Here is a 19636-nt window from a genome sequence, read left to right on the forward strand (position 1 = left end):
ACAAGCTTGAATTAGAGAAATTAATTGAATTTATTGCTAATAAAATCAGAGCAGGATCCAGCCACATCCATCTTGGAGTCTCCAGGGAAGCTTCTGGCAGCTTCTCACAGAAGTCACCCCTGTAGCTCCCTCACTACCAAATCCTGGCCACACAAACCCAGTACAACATATTTGGAAACAGTTCTCCCCAGAGATCCAAGGCTGACACATGTTCAGTTGAGTCTTTTGATTTCCCTTTCTATACATCCCAGTGTAGCTGAACATGGGCCCTGTTCTGGAGTCCTGATGGGATGGCTAATTGCCCCCCGGAGCTGGAAGGGGCTGGGAAGAAGTCAGTGCTCTCGGAGGGATGTGCTCTCTTCCCCTAGAGGTGCAGGAGCTGCTCGTGGTGCTGGGGAGCAGAGCCAGCTCTCTGCTATCCAGGGAGGGAATTGAGGATACCCGTTTTTTAGTCATCTTTTGGAAGTACTTGTTTTGGAATGAGATCAGGTATGATTTGATGTTAACCTGTGGAGACACAATTTACCAGGGGTAGGAGATAGTTCTGTGGATTTGTTCTGATGGACGTCTCATCGCAGGCTCCAGGCCGGCTCTTCTCAATGCACCATTTCTTGTCTTGATGTTTGCCTCAGGATGAGCATGTCCCTTAACTCTAATTTAATCAGAAGGCACCTGAGTGATATTCTCTAGCCCTTTCATTGTTCCCCTGCACAGCATTCTCTGATGGACACACCAGATACCCCTCCACAGGAAATGTCTGCATTTCAAAAGGTTACTTTAGAGTTTGTTTCCATCTTGCCTGATAAGAGGTCATGTAATGGTTGGGGTAACATCAGTGACATATCATAATGAGAAATTATAGTTGGGTAAACTATTCTTAGAATATTATAGGTTACTAAATAATTAGTAAAGTGCTTTACACACACACACACACACACACACACACAGACGCACATATGTAAGTACATCAAAGCATTTCTTATTAGTGTTGCAGTGGCACAGTTTGACACTTGAGCTTCAATACAACAGAGCCAAGAGATGCTTTGATCCAAGTGCCAAACTGCACCTTTGCAACAAACAGGACATGCTTTGATGTAGTAAAAAAAAAAAAAATAAATAAAATTTAAGTTTCATTCAGAATTAAGTTTTCTCCTGACTTTTTTTGAATTTTTTTTTTTCTGACATGAGATGTTTGGAAGGTAGTGCTCTAGGGGATTGCATCTCCTTCCTGAAAGTGCAGTCCATGGAGCTCAAATATGATCCTATGTCCACATCAGGATGGGAATCGCCTTAGGGAAAATGGTACCTTTACAACTGTTATGTCAAGGTGAATGCACAGCAATTTGAAACCAGAAGCTGAATTGGTTTTCACCACAAGATGGTCTTTGGTATTGACACAGACAGGGTTAGGTTCTTGGAAAACTTCTCTCTGGAAAATTCTGATCCTTAAAGTCTAATGTTTGTGGTCAAGGACACTTCTCCTTGTCCTTGCCTGCATAACTATGTGTCATGAAATAGCTGCTGTAGATTGCTCCAGGGCTGGCAGGGATTGGAAAGGGATTTCTTCATACACTCTGTATTATTTTGATGGCCTTTAATGGAGGAAGCAATTTTATTTTTATAAATATTTTTTAAGCATCATAGTGAACTTGAAAAATAAAGACATAAATATACAGTTCTTCCTAGGAAACCCAGTTCTCATTTAATATTTTCGGTATTCTAACGGGGGTAAAAGAGACACCTTTGACTAAAAGCAATATAAATGAAGGTAAAAATTTAAACTTTGATGAAAAAGATTATAAAATATGAAAACTCTTAAAGTAGTTCAGAAGATTCTAGTCCCATCTTAGAAATGGAGGAATGTTCCATGCGTGCTTAGGCCAAAAACTCTGTTACATAGGTGTTAGTGGAAAAAAAAAAAATTCAGAGGAGGTGGTGAATGATCACCAGCAGGTGCAAGAAGGCAAGAAACTTGATCAAGGTTTTGCCAGCAGAGCATGTGTGGGTTGTTTGACTTTGAAAAGGTAGGAGTACTTTTCTGGAATAGTCAAAGCAACCAAAAAGAGCCAGCCTAGGACAAAGCTCAAAGCATGGTCTGTAAAATGGCAGAGTTTGTGTTACTTAGTGTATGGAATACTCTTCCTTGTGCTAACTTTTCTTCATATTATGATATGAGCTTTTTATTCTATATCAGAAAATGAAAAGGAAGAAAGAAAGTAGGAAGATTAAAAAGCAGGCTTACTGTAAAATATTTCTCTCTTAAAGCACTGTTAGAAACCCTGTTTTCATAGCTTTTAAACTCTTTCCTCCGTCCAAGGTTTCCCACTGGACCATTAAAGAGGCCAAAACAGCCCCAGAAGATGACTTGTCTACATGCCCTGAAGATGAGCCTTTCAAATTTATGTTCATCTTTCTGAGAAGTGGCCTCCCATGGGTGTCTGGAGCTGTTCCTCACAGCTGGTGTGCTCTGTGCACTTGTTACTGCTGCTCCTGCAGACTGCATCAGCCAAGGAGGGCATGACATCTCCTGGGGACACATCTGTACTGGAACGGGGTGGTTTTCCACTCCTCCAGCTCTGAGCTGAGCAGCTCAGGATTGCCCTCACTATGGTCCCTGCTGGGTGCAGCAGCTTGGTCCAGAGATCTCTGACACCCCAGCCAGTCTGAATTAGTCTGAGATTCTGACACGTAATTTACGTTTGCAGACGCCTTCGGAGGCACAGTTCACTGAGCCTTCTCATGTAGATTCATGCTTTGCCAGCTGAAATAGAGTTGTTCTTACCTTGTTCTAATGAGAGAAATCATGGCTGTCTGCCTTCAGGTAGTCAGCTAAACCTCTTGTTACAGTGAGGGGAGAGAAATGGGTGTTTCTAATGCGTGATGCTTCTTCTAAGGAAGCATCTGAAGGAGGTGTTAGGTGAATTATAGCCTGAAAGCAACCCAACTCTTCACTGATGATGTGATTTGAACTAAAATTATTCCTAAAACTGAAAATCTGTGAGAGACCAAATTTTCAGTTACTGGAAAATAATGCAGTTTTACTAAGTATCCATAGTGGTATAATAAATTACTCCATCTTAAAGAAAAATACAAAATCAATATTTTGACTATATATTACAGAAAATAAGATTTTCATCTAAAATACTGGTGAATTTTGGGGTACTATGTTAGATAACTGAAGGATAAGTAAAGAAGGCATCTTCTTTTCTGTATTTCATAAATCTGGGGGACAGTCTATAGTATTTCTAGGTTGGCCCCTAGGTTAAGAACGAAATAAAACACACACCTTTCATTTTGCCTTTTCTCTGCTGTGTTTCACAGTCTGTGAAAACCTTGTTTTGGAAAGCCAGATATTTTATATTCTGCTTTGGTGGTCCCAGGTTCCTTGCCAGTTGCATGCCACATGCTTTACTGGTACCTAGTACTCATCTGTTTTAGAGCCACCATTGTCCTAAGTCACTGTCAGGCAGTAAGCATCTTTTTTACTGACTCTCAAGTGATTTAAATCTTACAGACTGAGACATATTAGGTGATTTCCTGTGGCCCTAAGAGTAATTTCCACTGTCTGTTGCTATTTGTTAGCTGAGGTCATATTTTCTACTGTGGAACAGTTTCCCCTGCAACTCTTTTCTTGCTCATGTCCTCTGATGTTCGTGGCTAAGCCACTACTGCTGTTGTCCTTGTTCATGACATGAGTCACAGATGTCACACTGTCTGGAGTAGCTCACCTCACCCAGTCTTTGATCTGGATCTAATCTGCGGGATGGAGACCACAGTCTCTGAAGAAAGATGCATATCCAGAGCAATTAAGGAAAGAAATCTAAAGGGACAGGATAAGTGCTCTGTTTACACTGACTTCCCTCCCCCCCCCTCCAAATTCATCTTGCTCCTAAATGCATAAATATGCATAGGACAGCTGGGATTTTTTTATGTTTTGGTATTCCCTGTGCTGCAGATCAACCTCATTTCACTGATAATGAAGCTCTGAAACACAGACTGTGTATATACTTATATGCATATATGAAATCTCTTTGTGAAATGATGGCACTTTGGATATTCATTCTTTCATCTACTTCCTATCTGAAGTGTATGCGAAGAGCTAGGTTTTTGTAGTATCAAAAATATTTGCTTGCAGATAAACAGAAATGCAGATAAATTTTTGAAGATCAAACACAGTGACAGTAGTAGCACCAGTGTTAGACCCCACGGAGCTGTTGCTTCTAATCCCAAATTTACTCATCTAGCCAGATTCACCAAGTCTTTCCAGCCACCCCAAGCCTGCATGAAACCATGTAGCTCTTTGAGATCCTACAAAGTTCAAGGTGATCCTCCTACTCCAGTAAAATCTTACGTTCCAGCTTTTGCAGATACATTTTTATAGGACACTTCTTCTATAGGTTAGTGCGTTTGAAGAGAATATATTGTAGTCTTCAAATTGTAAAACCAACTGCTATGAGGAAGCCTTTCCTTTGGAAATGCTAATAAAAACAATTGAATTCAACTTAGGTATAATAAAACGTGGTTAATTTAATGAAATGAAGGACACAAAATCCATTTGGATGAATGTGTGGTTTTAGTGTGTGGAGGTCTTAATCATGCAGCAAGCAGTGACTGCATCTTCATCATGAATAATTAAACCCCTTTCAGATAGGCAAATAAACAGAGGCTTTTTATATTTTTCTTTTCCTAACAATGTATTATGCTATTGAGAAGTATTTTGATATCCAAGGATGAAGGACAATGTAGAAGTGCAATGCATAATAACAATAACATTATTATTATTATTACTAGGAATAATAATAATATTATTATTATATGATTGCACTGGCTTTCCTTTTAAGATTTTCTACTTATTTCAGCTGCACATTTTTAATTGCTTAGAGAAATTATGTAGTCATATCTCAGAGTTGGTTTAATTAGAATTATTGATGTCTGAAGCAGTACCCAGGCTGGGGGAACTGGGGTCTGATCAAAGTCACAACTAATGGTTTAGTGAAGTTAAAAATTCAATCTGTAATTAACATTGAAAGAGAAAGCATATGCTTTCAAAAAGCACATTTTATACTAAGGAAAAAGGTACTTTTTATTTCTTTGGAAATCTTCATTACACTATTTAAAAAGAAGGGTAACAGTAATGACTGAGTTTTTCACCTGGAAGAAACATTGGATGCAACATTGTGCTTTTACAGACACTGATATACTTTCCTTAATTAGGTTTAGAAGTGCATGTGAAATAGGAATTTTACTTTAAGAAGGGTCCTAAGACTTCTTGAATTTTGACTCTTCTCTGGGGAAATCTTTCTAGCTTGATTGAAAGTATTATAATGTTTACAATTTTTAAATGTATTATACAGAAGAGATAAGTTTAACATTGGAACAAATTCTGATTTAAGGTGCTGAAGAAAACAGAAGACATTAAGCAGACGGTATTTTAAGGTCTGTATTAGCTCATTGACTCCTGAGGATGCACAGGACAGCTGAGCATCTGGGATGAATTCTCACCTTCATCCTGAAAGTGTCAGTAGATATGTTGGTTTAGTAAACTTTTGTGGAGTTTTTTGCAACATGTTGGCTCTGATTATGTAGTGAAGTGAAATGTGGCACTGCCCAGGTTTAACTGCGAAAGCACACTTTGTTCATGTTTCTGCCTTCGGGTTGTGCATGGAAATCATGACACCAAAGCACTTCTGTGACTGTGCACATGGTGGGACAGGGCTGGGAAGGTGGATAAATTTAACTGCACTGCTGCAGGGGGTGGTGGGTAACAGATGGAAGGTGGTGGGGCTGGGGAAAGTTCAAACAGACCAAAATAGAGAATGTCTTTTACTTGCATGACGAACACAAGGAAATAGGCAAAGTGCTGCAAGAGTCTTGGTTTCTCTTAAGCAGCCCTTCTGGGCTTCTGTTATTTGGTATCTTATATGGTCTTTTTGTGCACCCTTCTTACTATCAGAAATAAATATATTTATTCCAAGGTGGCTGGGGATCTTCCTTTGATGAGAGCAGTTGCAATTTAGCGTGCTGTGTGGAAGACCCACCACAGATTTCATCTTTTTATTTAACTGTGTTCACACATTCTCCAAAAGTATGCATTTTTATCATTTGCACTTTATTGATCAGCCCTTCCTGAACCATTTTCATCCCTAATTAAGGATGCAGAGAACTTTACATTATTCTGCTTATGATTTCAAGAGCTCATTTTATACTGATTGTTTGGGGATTTGCTTCCTTGGGAGAATTTATTACTGTATGAATGAAAATGCTTTTCTGAAGCTGTTAATCAGCTCAAGATTTTAAAAAACTAATTGAGAATATTTCTCATTATTATTAGATTCTCAGGGGTACTATAGGGTGTGCACACTATTATAATCTAAACCTGTAATTTGGATTTGCTTCGTGTGCCCTTTGGCACAATGGTATACATGGGAATTTTAAGGAGAATGACTGACATTTAGCCACCCCAGCCACAGTGAAGAAAATGTGCTCTTTATTATTTTCTCATCAGCTGCTGCCTCCTGTTAGCAGTGAATTTTTTTTCACAAGTGCTGTTTGATATACTCGTGTATGGAAGGGCTCAAACTAATCAAAAGAACTTCCTAGCACTATTGGGCTGCAATATAATCTTCTCAATGAAGTGGGGGTGGACTCATCATGTGACTTGTTCTAAAATTGGTCGAGGCAAATCACTAAAGAATTTATGGAAGGGAACATCTCTGTCATGGGATGTTCTAGATAAGATAATAGGCTATTTCTATCGCTGATGTTGAAACTTAGCATTTCAAGTACTAGATGGAGTGATATATTGCTTGTGCATTGTACCTAGAGATTGTGCATGAAGTCTGATGGCACTGGGTAATAATGCTGAGGCTCCTCCAGGAAGGTTTTATACATAGAGCCAGTGTCACCCGAATGATTCCTTTTGTGCAGTGCACTGGATTGCAGACAGCTGGTAAGTTGGGTGGAGAATGTTGTTTGTCAGTGTCCTCTTTTATAAGAGGTTTCATTCATCTTTCGTAGCTCTGATGGAACAATCTGCAGCCTGCAGCCTGTGTAGTTCATCAGTTTTCATTCAAGTGAGCATTCCTTCTGATTCTGAGGCAGAATCAGAGACTGACAGAATGGCTGAGATTGGAAGGGACCTCTGGGAGTCACCTTGTCCAACCCCCTGCTCACTTATGGCCACCTGGAGCCGTTTGCCCAGGACCACATCCAGATGGCTTTTGAGTATCTCCAGTGGAGACTCCACAGCTTCCCTGGGCAGCCTCACAGTGCAGGAGTGTTTCTGGTGTTCACATGGGCCCTGCTGTGTTTCACTTTGTGCCTGTAGTCCCTGGTCCTGTCACTGGGCACTGCTCAGATGAGCCTGGCTTCATCCTCTTGGCACCCTCCCTCTGGGTATTTATATGTGTCTGTAGGAGCTCCTCTGAGCCTTTTTCTCTCCAGCTAAACAGTCCCAGCCCTCTCAGCCTTTCCTCCTGTGCAAGATGCCCCAGTCCTCACTCATCTTCGTGTCCCAAGGTTGGTCTCTGCACTGCTGTTCCATCTGTCTCTTGTGCTGGGGAGGTCACGACTGGGTCCAGCATTTCAGGAGTGGCCTCACCAGCTGAGCAGCAGGGAGGATCACCTCCTCACCCTGCTGGCAGTACTTCATTTAATGCAGCTGAAGGCACCATCCACCTTCTTCACAGCAGAGTCATCTTTCTGGTTCATGTTCACCTTGGTGTCCACCAGGACCTCCTTTAGTGTCAAGCTGTGTTCCAGCTGGTTGGCACCCATCACCTATTTTCTCTTAACATCTGTCCCCTTTCGGTGGTTATTCTTAAATTTTGGGATCTTGGCAAAGAATGTACAACTCTTTAATTGCAGGCTGCCAAAGTTGCTCGCCAAAAGTACTTTTTATTCTCATTGACATAATAGTCTTTTTATGAGATACTTAATGTATTTTGCTATGCGGAATTTCTGGAATGTAATTGTGCAATCTGTAGTGAGTTTTTAGTATGGTTTTACCAGTCATTGTAAATTCAATGAATCTGAATTTACAGCAGCTATGCTTTCAATAGGCTTAAAGCAGCTGTGTATGTAAAGTAGTTTGCTTTAGGAATGGGTTTGAACTTTTTTTAAAAAAAAATGTATACAATCCTGACTGTGTAGAATACCTCTGTGTGCTGAGGGCTCCATTGTTTAAAGCTCATTGACACAACAGACCTTTCCTATTGATCTTGGTTTTCATTTTATTCTAGTATGCATATCTAATACTCTGAATAGTTGCTTATATATAATATATGCAGATACAACTCCAGAATCATAATTTAATTGAATTAGCAGTCGTGGGTGAAGATACTGAACATTCTTAAAAAATAAAGCTCGTGTTCATGAATCATGAAGAGAGCAAAGGTTGGCCTTCCCTCTACCTGGTTGCTTGAGAATATTTTTATAGGGAATAGAGAATGGTGACCTAAATGGAAGGAGAGTGGACTGGAATTCCAAAACTGAGAAGTTTCTCAAAGTTTGGTTTTGGACAACTTTGGAAAGGTATTTGTTTCTCTCTCTGCCTTATTTATCTCACCTGTTAATTGCACATTATATCTCTCTACCAATAAATATATTTTAACATATTTTATAGAAATTAAATCATGGCGGTCTTTGATTTACTAGTGGTCTGCAGTTCAGTTTCTCTGCAGAAATGCTACCAGAGTGATTTACATGGGTAACTGTAGCATGAAGACCACACGCTGTTCCTAAATAGGTAGAAGAACACTAAATTTGGACTCCTGACAATGTGCTCCAGTATGTTTAGGAACAGCATAATGTCAAAAGGAGTAAGAAAGCACATTCCTGGAGAACAGTGGGATACTGCCAGCAGGTACAAGGTGTTAGCAGGCAATGAGCTGGACTTCTGTCCTGACATTCATGTCATTAGTTCAGTAATGGCTGGAGTTGGCAAACAGGTTATTTTGACCTGTGTGTTTCCCATGCCCGTCTTCAAACCGGCTACATTATGCTTGATTTGCACTATTGTTCCAAGAGCTGGAATACATTAAATACTGGGCTAGTAGCCCTGCTGTTCTCAGGATGGTGTAGTTTGAGAGACACGTTGACCATCAGCCTCAAATTTGACAGAAAGTCTCTGCCTCAGGTTGAAACTTAACCCACTAATTGTGAAGACAGTCTTTTTCTGGCTTGTGGAGAGATAATTAAAATCCTATGTGCAGTGAAAACTCAAATGCAATGCTAAATATGAAACAGTTCTTTATCCTGCCAGGCTTTCTACTGAATGGTCTCCTTCCAGTTCTTATGTCCTACATCCCCCAGTAATCTTTAGATATAAGTAAAGATTCTTTCAACTCCAGTCTTGTGAAGTGAGATTTATTTGAATGAGCCAGGATCTTTCAGTTGCATACTCCAAGTGTGCTGCATATTTAGCATGGAAATCAATGAATATGAGGGTATGAGAGAGAGATGCACTAAAATCATAAAGACATCATCTTGGACTGTGTATAAGTATACAAAGTAATAAGATGAATTTCAATAAATTAGATGTTATATATTAAAAGAATTAATCTTAAAAATGCTGGTACAACTAGTCTGTGTTATTATTCTGATATTGGTTTAATTCCATTTATTCTTGGTGAGCTCATCAGTCTGAATTTGCATGTGAGTTTCAAATGATTAAAAATCTTTACACTGGTCCAAAATTACACAATAAAGCATACTACAGCTGTTCTTTAATTATAAAGGATGGTGAGCACACATTTCATCCCTGAAAGCCATATAGTACTATTAAACTGTTTGTGTGGGTTTGGTTATTCATGAATGTGAGTTTCATTCATTATCTTAACAAATGCTTTATGGTTTACCACTGTATCCTCGAAATAGGAAAATGGACCAAAGCCTGTACCATTTATACAGGACAAACTACTCCTGCCCAAGAAGGAGCTGTGAAGGCCAATATAAATATAAAGCAATTAAAATCAGTCTGTGAAAACAGCCATGACTACTGAAGAGAGAGGAATATGTTATTTGGTGTTAATTGTTTGCCCAGAATCTCCTAATGAGTTAAAATGAACATAATTAAAAAGGAGGCTAAATGTCAAGGCAAAATTTCCTAAGCAGTAATTCCAAAGCTTGCTGCTGGCTTCAGACAGAGGTGGGGGCAGTCTTTATCACCTGAGATACTTAAAGCTGTGAAGCTAAAAAGTGATGATTAAAGATGCCAGCAGATAGTTCTGAGACAGATGTCTTTCCTGTCCTTCTTGCTTTTTAGTATCTCTGTTGTCTTAAGAATGAAGCGGCCCCATGAGGCTGAGCAACAGCCACCAGTCATTATTCAAATGTAACTTAATTAGAGAGTTATCTGTGTTCTCTAAGTTACCATTTGTTTAACAGCTAAATTGCAGTACCAGCTGTATCCTTGGTATTCCAGGCACACTAGGCTGCAAACCTGTGACAAGGTCAAAGTGTTTTAGCCTCTCCTACTGTGACCAGGAAAATCTAGCAGACTTTAAGGGTGGCTGCTGGCACTGTATTTCTGCTTTGTATTGCATATATTTAAAAATACAGGCAGGCCCCTCTTGTAGCCAACTGTCAAAGCTAATATAGAAATTTAATGATATAAAAAAAATAAGGGTTAATAATAAAGGATAAAATTCAGTCTTTATATAAGTTTATGTAAAACTGAAGAGGTAGGCAGATGGGAGGGTTTGTTGGAGTTTTTTAGAGAGCAAGAGATTTTTTCATCTGTTCTCATCCGAAGTAGTTGTCTTTGCTTTCAGGGTTTATTTGAAATAATAGGATGAATCCTGTGCAGCAGGGACACTGTTTGCATAGTGCTGTCAGTGCCATCCCTCTCTTGCTATCTCTGTCTTGTGGAAGTGAGACTTAGGCTGGAGTAGGAGATGAGAAGAGGCTGTATTTTAAATATAGCTAATGCCTCAGTTGTCTGGGTGCATTTTTCTGGTGTTTTTATGTTGAAGAAAAATACTATCATGTGGAAAACAAAGCTGCAATGCTGTGGAAGCAACTGAGTCAGCTTTCAAGGTACAATTTTAATTCAGGAAGCTTGAGACCTGTGTGATCCTTTCTTGTTAGTACACACTTTTCCTGCTTATAGGTCTCCTAGTAAGTGGAAACTAAAGATAAGGAATGTATATTTTTTGCATAAAAAGAATACAGTAATGGTTTGATGAATAGACACTTTTACAATAAAACTCTTCTGTCTCATTGAAACTGTAGATTGCTGGCTGTTACGTGACACTGAACAGGTTTCCTTTTAGTATTATCACACAGTGACTTAAATGTGGTGGGGCATTAGAAAAGATTGAATTATTTTAATTTTACTTTTTCACAGGGTTCTGAAGCCATTGTGTTTTATTTTGAGATAAATGATCCTATTTATCTTGTCTGCATAAATACCTATATGAATAATGCAAGAAGCTGCTAAAAGTAAAAATTACACACCTGTCCTTAAAGGAAAGGATTAATACCTTGCAAGAGCTTATACAAAACCAACTGATGCTCTTATTCTCCAGTACAAAAATGTGCCATTTATGGGCATTTGCAAAGCCACTATAGTGGAATGTTTCCAGATCCATTAACAGTTGTCTGCTAATGGCAGTCAAATGACTGAGTGGGGTAAAAGCAGGCAACAGGATGATTTGTATGAGATCTCCTTTTACATGAATGTTATAACAAGGCTTGAATGAAAAAACTACAAAAACAGCATGTCTTAGAGCAAGAAATGAAAAGTACTCCCCTTGATGGAAAGGTAGCGCAGACATTTGGTCAGAGACTGCAGAGGAAAATTAAGATTATGAAGCTTCCCAAGGAAACATTGCATTGTCAGTTTCTCACAAGCACTCTGTTTTAGATGATAGTTACCAATGCAGACATGCAGAAAGCTCATACAAAACTACTGCCTATCCTGCTACCAGGAGCACCGAGGGCAAGCAACACCTGCAGCAGGGCAACACAGCCAAAAGATGCCCACCAATTATTTCTTCTGGCCTCTGTGAAGTGACAGAATTTCTGATCAGGTTTTAATGGGCTCCTTTGAAAAAGATTAGAATTTCTGCACTGTTTTCACTCACAGATCAGAAGTATACACTTTCATTTCAGCTTAATATAACTTTAAGAAGAAAGTACACATAGCACATTCTGGTAAGCATCTGCACACACAAAACACACCAAAATAGTGTGTATGTCTAACTCAAATTCTGTATCAAAAACTCAAACCAGACTTGGATAGAAGGACTTATTCTGAGGCAAATATGCAAATATGGTGCATCTAAAGATGGAAAAGCAATGATGAAGAGAAGTGATTTGATTCTTATTCCCTGAACTGGCTCTTATCTATATCAACATTTCTCTGTGCAGAAGAAATGCTCAAAAAAAGTGTTTTGAGGACATAAGATGTCCTGCTGGAAATGGTCTATTAATTGAACTAAATAATGTCATGGTGTATGGCATACCATTTTATGAAGCTGTTATTTGCTTTTCCCTCTTGGTATTCTGAGCATCATAAATCTCAATTTCTAAAACATCCACAATATTTTCCTATTCCCGCAGACCTGTGTTTATACACATGCTACAAACAACACACAGGATCACAGGAGAAGCTTGCAGAGCATCATGGTATTTCCAGCCCTTTTAGTGTTTATGTGCACCAATTCAAGAAACAGTAATGTGTTAGATAAGCAGAGATGCCATTAAGGGTTTTCCTTGTTGATACAGCTCTTCATGCGTGTCACATCACATGGTGCTGCTGCTGATGTGCTCCAAAAGGAATCCTAACCTGCTGCAGAAGCAGAGGGAGAATTGATTCCCTGTTCTCCTTCCTGCACCATCCTCCCAGTCTGTATCCAGCACCTGCATGCAGGAGAAGGCTGGGCTGGGGAGCAAGGAGGAGTGCTGAGCTTGACCTTAAGAGGAGAGGTAGTGGTGGGAGGTAGAGCTTGAAGAGTTTTTTGCTAGTTTCTTCCGCACCAGTGGTGTCTGTCATGGCAGATTTTCCTAAAAAGCCCACATAGCTTCTCATGTCCTTTGCCCACTGCCCCCAGAATGTGTAGGACAATGCTGACACAGCTCCACTGGTTTAAGAAGATCAAGGAAGTAAAGGAAGAACCTGTAAAACTGAAAGGAAGTCTTTTTTTCCTAGCTCTGCTGGTTGAAGAAATTGGTTAGTGTCTCCCTACACATCAGGGAACAAAAGCTGTAACAGGTATGGTACTGCCACAGTAAAGTCATCTAGTCTTGAAGGAGTTCTGGGTATTATTTTACCTTTTGGCATAACGTAGAGGCATAACCTAACGGCTCTTCTTCTGTTGAGTAAAGGGCTGCTTAGTTTTGGTACCCTGGCAGACAGGCTTTCTGAAAAGTAGATTGCTAGTCAGTTAGTGTCCTTTGCCATGGGCCTAAATCATATACTTTTGAAAGGGCTTAAGTTTGGAAATGAACTTTAGGAACTCTCTATAAATTTTGTAAATTAAAAGTGTAGAATTGAACAGATTGAAGTCCAGTACAGGACTGACACAAGAAAGCAGTCTTCAAACAGAAACATTCTCCAATCCAACACTGGGAAAAAAAGGAAAGTAAGGAGAAGGATTCATTTGCAATTGACCTGCAGTAGCAAAGTCATTCACTTTCCAAATAGGATTAAACCTGTTTCATCAGCCATGACATGTGAAAAGATCATGGTTATAAATTCCATTTGCTGTAATGAATTGAAAGTGTCTGAGTTTGCAAGCAGCACTCGCCGTTGATGGACAGCTACATTCGTGCAGTGTTTTAACACTAAAATTAGCTTCCACAAAGTACAAAGTACAGAAAAGGTGACAGCAGTGACAGATCTTGAAGCATTTAAAAATTGACTTTTTTGTTAGATGGGAGCTGAATAAAGCTAGAAATAAGTAGTGTTTATGATCCTGTTATGTAGATAATTTGGTTCATGCTTGAGTTAGGGCGAACACGAATCTTGGAAAATGGCGTTTTTTAGGTTTCTCAGCCATACTTCAACAAAAATAAATATTGTTACTGAAATGAAGAAAAATTGAACTTCTCTGTGGTGTTGCTTGTAAGATGTAAGAAAACGGGATTGTGTTGAAGGATATTTCATTCAAATCGATTTCCATGTACATCAACATGACTCCAGTGCAGTCCATGAAACCATGTTGGTGTGTGCATTTTGGAAATTGAGATAAAAGCTACATTCTGTGGTTAGTTAACCACAACTGAGTCCTGCATCAGGATCATGAGATATTTGTCCTTTGGTGCTTGTGGAGCTAAATGTCATTTCCAAACCTATTTTCACCAAGTTTTTTTTTTGTTTTGTAGGCACAATTTTATGCACATTTTAAGCGTGCCAAGAAAAAACATCTCAGTGGGTGAAAGTGGGAATTTGGGAATAATTTGAGTCTCCATTTAATTGATAAGTTACCCATCTGAAAACTGTCCAAAATTTAAAAAAAAAAAAAAACAAAACAAAACAAACCAAAAAAACCCCAAAAAAACAAAAAAAAACCCACCAAACTTGAGCTGAACGAACAAATGAAAATATAATGGCTTCTTAAATTACCACAAGGTTAGCTTATAATTAATTTGCTAATTTTAATTACAACCCTACAAAAAGTGCTGGAAAATGCTCAAAGCAGAGAAGCAGCCAGGTGCCAGCCATGATTAGCCAAGGTTACTGGCAATTACAAAGTCTCTATTAAACATGTTACAGAAATTTGAGAAACCCCTTTCTAAAAAGAGCACATTTATTGAAACTCAGCAGGGTGTTCATCTATCTTTCCATTGCTACAGACCTGCTGTCATTTGCCTCACTCTTTTCCAGCTAAATGTTTTATTGCAGCTGAAATGTGGACTGCTTTTTCTGTTTGTCACGCGCTGTTACACTTGTACTGGGTATTTATTTTGATCATATAAACAAAAGAGATTAACCAGTATTTGTGAAGTGTTCTGAGCACCTTCAGTTCCAGATAGCTGCCAATATTGCAGCTGAATGCTGGAAACACAAATCCTGAAGAAAATGCTTTTTCTTTCCAAGGTGTCCTGGCACATGCAGTTTGTAAAGCAGAAATATTGCTGAAACTGCCTTTTCCGTGGACAGCCTGTTCTGCAACACTTTAAAACAATTACACAGATAAATGTAATTGCTGAGTTAAAAAAGCAAACAAAAATCCCCAACACAAAAAAAAACGAACAAGGAACAAAATCTGCATGTTTGCTTTGCATTTTCAGCAATTCATGGTGTAAAAGAATGTCTTGTCTGTAACAGATTACATGATGTATTATTGTTATTTTTTATTGTTGTTCTGTGAGTCATGCTTTAAATGTCTGTTGTTTAGAATCGTAATAAACCTTGATCCATCTATTAAAGGAAATCTTTAAAAAAACTCCAAACCAATAAGATTTTTTTAAAAAAACAAACCTACACTATTGGTGTCAAAGGAAATTAATTTCCTGGCTGGCTTGTGTTTTTCTCTGAGGCAGATATTGATGAGTGTGCAGAGGGGATCATTGAGTGTCACAACCATTCACGCTGTGTTAACCTCCCAGGGTGGTACCACTGTGAGTGCAGAAGCGGTTTCCATGACAATGGAAGCTATTCTCCTTCCGGGGAGTCCTGTGTGGGTAAGCAATGATCAGCAGAGCCTTTTTCTTCAGTCCTTGTGCATGGTGTTCCCAAGTGACTGTGGAGTTCCTGAGCAGTGTCTCAGGCCAGAATGGGGTGCACTGAGGGTGTCTGTCTGTCTGTCTGTCAGCACCCCCAGCCATGCAGGGGTTCCACAGGAGGGGCATCCAAAGCGTGACCCCTGCACTGCTCCCTTTATCAGAGCAAGTGGCTGTGAAACCTGAAGTGAAAGTGGGCATGCTGGGGAGCATAATTGCCCACAAAAGGGGAAGAGGTGGTTTTCCAATTCAAGGTTTCAAGAGAGTGATAGAAGAACATATCTGTGGTATGTCCGTGTTGCTTTGGTTTGCTTGTTTTCCATTTCTCAGCATCTTCATCATTAATTTTTTAGAATTATGCAAATAACATAAAATTCTCTATGCACCACGTTTGCAGAATAAGGTCCCAAGAGCATGAACAGAGAGGGATTTTTAATGAGTGCAAAGGAGTTTGTCAGTGTTTCTATGGGAGGACAAAGGATGGGGCTCCATGAGGAGTTAATGCTGGCTCCTGCAGTCTGTGTGCCCTCACTGGCTGTAGGCTCTGGGTGCCACTACAGCAAGTAGGCAGCAATAAAACCATGGTGAAGATGGTAATTTTCTGCTTTTCCCCTGCCTTACGGTTTTTCCATCTTTTCAGTTATTTGCCTTATACATAATTTCTGTGTGGTATTTTATCTAAAGAGTTTAAAACTCTTTAGAAGGGATCCCATTTTAACTTCTGTGAGGTACAAATCCACAATTAAAATTAAAATTTGTAGCAAAAATATATAAATTTACTTGTAAAAACTATTCCCATCTTTTATGAATTGTGGCTATTAGAAGTCCTTGGGATAAGGTAGTGTCATAATTTAAAAATGCAGAGGAATGATGATTTTCAAAGGAATATTTTGTAGATTGTCCAGCTAAGTTAGTTCTTTACACATTGTCCTAAGCTGAGGGGGAGCTCCATAAAATCACAGTAGCGAACTTCTTCAGAGGGTGTCTGTGTAAAAAAGTGGCAAATTTTACAGCATTTCATGATTCCATAGATAAAATAGATGAAAGTCATGTGTTTCTAAATGATTTCTCAAATGTTATGAGTCCTCCTCTGGTTTATTTGTATGTTGTAAAATTCAGTGATGAATGGAGCAGTGTTGAAAATACCTTCTTTGTGAGAAGTCAAAGCAAGATGACATAACTTTCAGAAAGCCCTGAGGCAAATGGGCATAAGAGGCATTTTTAGCATTTCTGGTGCTTGTACCACTCACGTGGGAGCCCCGTCCCTCCTGCCTCCTGCAGCTGATTTGGGAAGCAGAAGTTCAAGAGCCAAGCTGATGTCAGGAGAGGACAGACATGTAGGCAAGACTCTGGATGACCCCCAGGTAGGCTCAGCTCTGGAAAGCTCAGTATTGCTGGTACTGAATCACAGTTGAAGGGTTGGGCGCTGCAAAAAGAAGCCCCAAATGTTTTGATGGAGACTGGAGGAATGAGATTTCATGAAAACACACTGCCCTCATTTTGACCTGCACAGCATGCTGGAAGTCTGTGAGGTGAGGTGCTCCTCTTGCCATATGCAAGTTGTAAACAGAATGTGAAATTAGTGGGGTTATTTTAATGAAGTAGCTTCTCTGAACCATCTGCTGCAGGGTACCAGTGAGGAAGAGAAGTTAACCAGTTTGCTTCAACAGTATAATGACATAAAATAATTTAAAAATTAATTGGAAGATTCTGCTAACCCATATTGACAAATTTCAAACCATGATGTTTATTTCAAAATGCAACTAAGAATTGGATAAAACAACAGAGAGAGAACACTGGGCCTTCTAGCTAATATCTCACATTACAGAGCTTGTTTGCTTGGTGGAACATTTAGAGTCAGAGCCGGTGTCTTTCACTCTGTTTCAGATAAAAGAGGGTTCCTCTGCTTAGCAACAGTTTTTTTTTTCCTGGTGTATTGTATACTGAATTTGTGTATATGAGGTGGGTATGAGCCATAGTCTATCAGTGTGTTTTGAAACATTTCTTCTTCCTCCCTGAAGGACAAACTTGGAGAATGATAAATAGGCTAAAAACATAAGAAATAATATTAAACTCTTTCCTACAAAATAATAACAATAAATATTACACAGAGTCTTAAATATCACAAGACAGTGGGAGGGAGTACTCATCTCTGACAGATAGCCCAAAGCCCAGGCAGCCAGTTGCTTTTGTTGAACACATTTATGTACATATTGGTTAACCCCTTTTCCCTCCGTTTTTATGAAGCTGAGTCATTGCTTGCACTATCTCTGCAGTGCTTGCAAAACATTAAGAAAAATAGCATCTATTTGGGAAGTGTGATACCTCAGTGCTTCTAAAAGCTAAATTCTCACTAACAAAGAGAAAACAGTGAAGTTTGTCACCTGGTGAGGGACAATTGAGTAAATCAGCAGATGGGGCAGGGAAGGGCATAATATTGCACCAGAGCTTGGATAATAAGGATGTGTGGCTCAACCAGGCCTCTTCAAGGTTGGAAAAATTCTTTTATTGCTCAAAATATCAACCAAAGTCAGCTTTTATCAGGGATGTCAGCTTCCTATAGTGATGGTGAGTGGGCTCAAATTAAGAGAATGTAATTTGATTTCCCACAGTAGTGCTTTTATGAGCCCCTGGTCTTTCACAATGTGCTTTTAAGAATACTCCTTGCAGACAAAAGACAATTGCTGTACGAACTTGCTACCAAAGTTTGCCTGGCAATTAAAATCTGTAGGCTACAGCTGCTGTGTTGTTTGGTTGGGTTTTTTTGGGTTTTTTTGGGGGGTTTTGTTGTGGCTTTTTTTTTTTTGTTGTTGTTTTAAATTTTGTAATAGGAGCTTGGCTGCCATCTGAGGTAAAGAAACAATAAAACTTCGTAGAGAATTAAAATCTGTAGGCTACAGCTGCTGTGTTGTTTGGTTGGTTTTTTTGGGGTTTTTTTGGGGGGGTTTTGTTGTGGGGTTTTTTTGTTTTTTTTGTTTTTTTTTTTTTTTTTGTTGTTGTTTTTAATTTTGTAATAGGAGCTTGGCTGCAATCTGAGGTAAAGAAACAATAAAACTTCGTAGAGAGTGATGAGCTGTCATGTGATACAGTATTTGTGTCTATTTACTGATAAAAAAAACCCAAAAACCCAAAGCAAATTATGCTTTTCAATCTCCATCTCTAAGTAAGATGCTTCCAGTCTTGTGGAGTGCTGTTCAGACCCTGGAGTGCAGATTTACAGATTCTGTTGTTTTCATAATGATTTGTGTTTCTTGGTCCCTGCACTGGGACTTGCACACACAGAAGGAACAACCACCAAGGCAGCAGTGCCTGTCAGGTTTTGTTTATTTTTTTTCTTTAAGAACCACTCCAAATTTTGTATGGAAGCTTAACATGGATCCTCCTCCCACCAAATCCCCAGAGGATTCACCCTTTATTTCATCCTGAAAGGTAGTGTAGCTAGACGTCACTGCAGGATTAGAGTTGCTGGTTTGGGGAAGTGAGAGGTAGGAAAAGGTAGGACTCAAGAGCTCATGAAAGAAAACTCCACAGGTATTAGTCCCCCACAAAAGCTGGGTGCAGCAGTGCTTGCAGGTCAAATCTGAATGGACTTTAAATCTGTTCCTGCAGCTTTCATGTACTCCATGGCATGCTGCAGTGGTGTCTCTTATCTAGATTAGAAAGTAAAAGCAAAGGATGTTAGATTTTATTTTTGTCCCTTTCTGTGTCACAAAAAAATGAAAAGACCCATCCTTTAAAAATCTTCCCATATGCCTGAGAATTACTTTCCTATCTGTTGGTAGGGAAATGCTATGTAGGTAGAAAGGTTTGCATGTGGTACACAGTATCCAAGACCAAACAGGACCTGCTATTTTACAGCTTTCTTCTGTTCTGCTCATAGAATTTCTTAAAGCTCACAGTATCACAGTTGGTGTCAGTGAATTTTATCCTGTAAAATAAAGGTTGTATTACTTACTTTCCATCTAGT

At 39.2% G+C, this 19636-nt stretch overlaps 1 protein-coding gene across 2 annotated transcripts in view; it reads left to right on the forward strand.

Annotated features, from left to right (window-relative positions):
• Positions 1-6861: 6861 nt before the first annotated feature.
• The window catches only part of LOC121333697 (protein kinase C-binding protein NELL1-like), a 52714-nt gene continuing 39939 nt past the window's right edge, over positions 6862-19636 (forward strand). For both annotated transcript variants that reach the window (XM_041400283.1, XM_041400281.1), the window contains exon 1: positions 6862-6949. In XM_041400283.1, coding sequence (XP_041256217.1) covers positions 6910-6949 — 40 coding nt within the window. In that variant the 5' untranslated portion in view covers positions 6862-6909. The remainder of the gene's footprint in view (positions 6950-19636) is intronic.

Source organism: Onychostruthus taczanowskii, unplaced genomic scaffold, assembly GCF_017590055.1.
Source record: "Onychostruthus taczanowskii isolate IOZ18803 unplaced genomic scaffold, ASM1759005v1 scaffold177, whole genome shotgun sequence".
Taxonomy (NCBI): Eukaryota; Metazoa; Chordata; class Aves; order Passeriformes; family Passeridae; genus Onychostruthus; species Onychostruthus taczanowskii.